The 5,085-nt window shown below is 38.8% G+C and overlaps 1 protein-coding gene across 1 annotated transcript; it reads right to left on the bottom strand.

The window, feature by feature from the left end:
• Window positions 1–1,121: 1,121 nt before the first annotated feature.
• LOC104117564 (SNW/SKI-interacting protein A-like) lies at window positions 1,122–4,272 on the bottom strand. Its single transcript, XM_009628635.4, has 2 exons — window positions 4,013–4,272; window positions 1,122–3,281 (listed from the first exon to the last, which is right to left on the bottom strand). Exon 2 carries the CDS (start codon window positions 3,245–3,247, stop codon window positions 1,454–1,456), a length of 1,794 nt encoding a protein of 597 aa, XP_009626930.1. The 5' UTR covers window positions 3,248–3,281; window positions 4,013–4,272; the 3' UTR covers window positions 1,122–1,453.
• Window positions 4,273–5,085: the final 813 nt, after the last annotated feature.

Below are 5,085 nucleotides of genomic sequence, written 5' to 3'. Positions count from 1 at the left end.
TACAAGAGCTGTTACTTAAAGAATTACAGAGGCTAAGTTAAAAATTCCTGCTTAATTTTCATTCAGATAGTTCAGATATTTGTCACTGTTAAAAAGCATGAATAATACCTTGGCTAGTAGCCGGAACAACAACAATAAACCCAGTGAATTCCCACAAGTGGGGTCTGGGGAGGGTGAGATGTATGCAACCTTACCCCTACCTTGGAAGGCAGAGAGGCTGTTTCCGGAAGCCCCTCGGTTAGCTAGTAGCCGGAACCAGAGAGTAAAAACAGTCAAGGCCAAAGTAGTTTTTCAGTTTATATTTGTCATAGTTGTTTGCATCTGGTTGCTGTATCAGATTCAAAACTCTCACAATTGTGAGCGAATCAGAAGTACGCTCACCGATGAAGGTGATTCTCAACATGAAGACACAAACATTATGAAGAAATCTGAATATGTTGTAAATAGGGCAGAAGAAGAAGAATTTCAGACTAATGAAACAGAAATTTCTAGCTTCAATGATAAGAATGGAATTCCAGAAGAGGTTCGCAATGTAGAATACACGATGACTGAGTTGGATAATGAGCTTAAGATCAGTATGTACCTGGAAACAACATTAAGTTCGGATGGTGAACGTGTACAAGCAAGCGTTGCTACCTGAAAGATCATACAAATTAGCCCGAGTGAGTATGAGTTCAAAGAAGACAGGCATACTATTATAAGAAGAAACAGAGTTCAACTTAGAGACTTTGGCAAATTTAGAGGCATACTCTTCTTTTATATGTCTACTCCACTATTGCAAGATAATGGAAAAGACTTTCTTTTAGCTTGGCCTGTGGATAGAAATTACTGAAACTTGAGCTTAAGAATTTCCTCCTCAATAATCAATATGAGATCCACACTTTTCTTTTCTTCCTTTCTTTTTGTGGTTCAACTCTATTGCCTCACTTAATCTTTGAGTAGTCTTCAATTTGAACTAATTTTCCATTTGATTAGCTTCATTCACTCAGTTAAATATAACCCATGAATTACGATACAGAAGTACCTAAAACACCATGCTTACTGCGCAAAAAGCAAGTCCCTTGCACCAAAATAATAAGACGAAAGCAAAGGCCTTATACAAGAAAACAGACACTGTGCACTGAAAAATAAAAATTTCCCGAAATTCAACATATCCAAACAAATTTCCACATCCAATTGGGTCAAAATCACATAATTTAATTAAGCGATGAATATTCATCATCTTCCAACAGCCTGAAGATCGAGAGGATGACTTAAAACAATTTTAACTTCACAATGCACTAATGTAGATATGTTACAACAGCATGAATATCGACAGTAGAAGAGTACAATTTTCATGCTGATGCAAATAGTAAAATGAAAGACAACTTGATTTTGAACTTATGCAAGGCAACAGCAGAGATGCAGCGAAGATGGACGCACAAAAACCAGGGCACTAGCACGAGAAGAGAACTCAACGCCCCTTATCAAAAGCAATGCGAGTTCTGCTAGATGATTCATAACCATCTCGCGTGGTGCCAGCACTGGCCCTCATGGTGCCTCCACTACCAACATTTGCCATGGCTTTCTTTCCCTTCTTAACCTCTGTCAAGAACTGGTCTAAACCAAATGGATCAGCTTCCTCAACTTGCTTCTCAAATTGCACAGGTCCATCTCTTGTACTAGCCCTCTCAGATGTTCCAGCAAATGCCTTGTCAGGCTTAAATCGATCTGTCTTCATGATCTTGTCCAGCTGCTCATCTGCACCTCCATAAATTTCAGAATCAACATCTTTCTTCGGTCTGTATAGAGTAGAAAGAGTGGGCTGAGCAGTAAATAGGCCCTTGTCATAGACGTTGTAGGCATCATCAGTGGCAAATCCAGAATCCATGCCTTTCTCCTGGTTAAACAATCTCTGGTCATACATGACCTCTCCTCTTGATGTGCCAGTAGAAGCCATCCCAAGAGCCACTTTTTCGCTGACATCACGGTCTCTATCTCTGGTGATCTTACTCTTCTTACCCATCGCAGCATCTTTTGCCTCCAATCTCTTCTCCCTCTCTCTCTCTCGACGTCGCTCCTCACGTATCTTCTCTCTCTGTAATCTCCCCTCCCTGTCCTCCCTTGGCTCTTTGGGGTGATCTCTTGGACGCTCATAATCCACACTCATATCAACAACATTCATGGTGTCCCTCTCAGAGGGCACAAGTGTACCAGCTGGAGGTGCCACACCAGTTCTCTCAGATCTTGCCTTGCGGGCCAATTCCCGAAGTTCCATCTCTTTCTTCTCCTTCTCTTTCATCATCATCTCTTTTTGAACCTTTGACCGCATTGCAACCGCTTCTCTAGCTTTCTGTTCTGCAACATATAAAGCCTCTGATAGTTTTGCAAAATTATCATTGATCTGGACGTCCTGAAGTCCCCTGCCATCAGCAGCAAGGCGCTTATCAAGTGGGATTGTGTAACCTTTGGGGTTCTTCCAGTTTGATATACAAGGCGGAATCTTCCAATCCTGCTGGTCCTTCACTGTAACAGGACGAGGAGGAGAATGCATAACCGGCACAGGTGGAGAACCAGAGGCCTTAGGAACCCTTTTGTGTTTGAACTTCGGTGGCTCTATCGGGTCCACGGGCATCTCTACCATCCTAATAATCCTCTCCTTTGCTCCCGAGTTAAAAGCTGCCGATTGCTGGGAAGGCTTGTACTTAATAAACTTGGAATCTTGAGATTGTGTGGGAACATTTTTGGGCTGTGCAGCACTCAACCGCACATTTACAATCTTCTCAAGTGCTGCCTTGGTCTCCTGCATTGTCTCATCGATTACTTTCTGCTTCTCGTCCAGATCCATCTCTTCCTCATCCTCGTCCTTCACAAACTTCGGGATAAGATCCTTGTGCTGAGAATAAACAATTTTCTTTGTGTTCTCACCCTGCCTCACAATCGCATCATATCTCACTTCACCGTGCTCGTCCACAGTAATAGGCAGAGTCTTTCCCCCAGCTTTCCAGTCTTTCTTTCTACCCAAATCAAGTGGATACTGTGCGTAGTGAATTTCAGGGAATGCTCCTCCATCCCCAAAATCCTCAAGCTTAGATGGCTTAAAGCCAGCCCGTTTTAGGTAAGAGGGCACTGGAGTTGCCTTGATAATAGCAGATTTCTCTGCCTCAGTTGCACCGAACCTATTCTTGAACCACGGGTCATTTGAATGGTCATAAATTGTACGGGTAGCTGATTTTGCTGCTGGGAGAAGCTCCTTGAGAGACGCCATGCTGAAAATCCCGGATTTAAAATTCCTCCACCCACTGTACAGAGAGAAAAAGAAGGTACAAGTCAATAGATAAATCAATCAACTATATATCAATGAACCTTAAAAAATATGATGCTGATTAAAAGGAACCAACTAAATACTAAGTAGTACCAAATACATAAACATCAATATCAACAAAAAGGGGTTATTACTTAATAATCGAAACTGTAACGTATTAAACTTAGCTCAACATCTGGTGTTGATGGATTGATTGGAACAAAGAGATATTATCAGCAACAGACGGGCAACAACAACAATAACTATGCCTCAGTCTCAAACAAGTTGAGGCCGGCTATATGAATCATCACTGAACATGTTACTCCATTTAAACTCATCTCATGCCAATATTATAGGCATACAGAAAAAAAGTATTAGAAAAGTTCTGCTAATTTTCTAAAACGTATAAATCTATGAAAGGTTAAATCACTCTTAGAAAGCATAGGACCTACCGTAATAGTGCTAACCTCTAAAACTGATGAAAAACACGAAATATTGATAAAGATTCAATCTTTTATGGCCATATTCACTATTTAACTAGCAAAGATACAAAGCACAATAAAAATCTGATTTGAGGCCTTTTATTACGCACCGAGAGTAGACACAAAGCGTAAGTATCCAATTCACGATTCGCACTTTATTAAACAATTGGGAAAAAAAGGAGACTAGGGTTTCAGATTGAAGAGATACGCATAGAAGAAAATACAGGGAGAGAAGAAAGGTGCTTACAATTCGATTTCTCAGCTGAATTGGCCGGAGAAGGAGATTAAGAAGAGCAGCCGCCGGAGCGTGGCCTCAACTCGCCAAAGAAGACGACGTAGGGTACTATTCAATCGGAATTTTGGATTCTCCTTTTCGAGTCGGTTTATTTTCGGTAAATCCAACCCGTTTGAAGAAGCTGGGCTTGTGGGGTTGAAATATATATAAGGGCTACCTTATCGTATTCTTTTTCCTTATGCAAAAGGGATTAGGAAATTGACCAATTTTACCTCGGTTGGTCTAGTTTTAATTTGTTAAAAAAGTTCTAATACCTTTTTAATGTAAGAAATATTAATTACGCACCGCTTGCATTTTCTAAATTTTTGTAATAAGATTTTCAATTAATTATCTTATTTGGTAGAAAAATTAATTATCTTACTTTTAAAAGTTTCATCCCACTAACAAAAAATTTAAGCGATTTATTATATATAACAGAAGTTATTTTTTTATTTTTTTTTACGAGAAAGTCACTTTTACTCTTTGATAACCTGAAAATATTTTTCGAGAATTTTTATCATCATTTTATTAATGCCATATTCAATAACAAAACAAACAGTAACATAGTATAAACAACACATTATATCCTCAAATCAGTGCTATTAGTAAGTATTGCATTGAAATAAAATTGATTCAAAGATAGAAATAAATCAATAAAGTCTGAAATAGAGTTGGAAAAGTCTGGATCAAAATTAAAATTATGAACAATTCTCATGAAATAGACAGTTGCAATTTTAAGAATTAACCGAGTGGTTTCTGTAATAATACAAAGTTATAGGAACCAGATGCAATTTCATTTTGCAATGTAACATACTTTTCCATTTTTACCCCATAAGCAAAAGAGTAGGACAATAAAAAAGCCATGTAGCATTAACGAATAGAAGACCGACACGTTGCTCTATGTCCGAGGACACCTAATTGAAACATTCGAACCAAGATGGGCGAAAAATATGGTCTCTTACATTTGGAAAAAGTTTAAATAGCCTTTTAAATATAATCTGAGCAATTTGATCCGTTAAATTTGCAAAAAAATCAGCATTTTTGGT

Source organism: Nicotiana tomentosiformis, chromosome 6 (assembly GCF_000390325.3).
Source record: "Nicotiana tomentosiformis chromosome 6, ASM39032v3, whole genome shotgun sequence".
Lineage (NCBI taxonomy): Eukaryota > Viridiplantae > Streptophyta > Magnoliopsida > Solanales > Solanaceae > Nicotiana > Nicotiana tomentosiformis.
Note: the sequence above shows the minus strand (reverse complement) of the source record. Positions and strands in the feature narration are given on the sequence as shown.

Bases quoted from the DNA above. Each gene is read 5' to 3' on its own strand.
- LOC104117564 (XM_009628635.4), bottom strand. From the start codon at position 3,247: ATGGCGTCTCTCAAGGAGCTTCTCCCAGCAGCAAAATCAGCTACCCGT.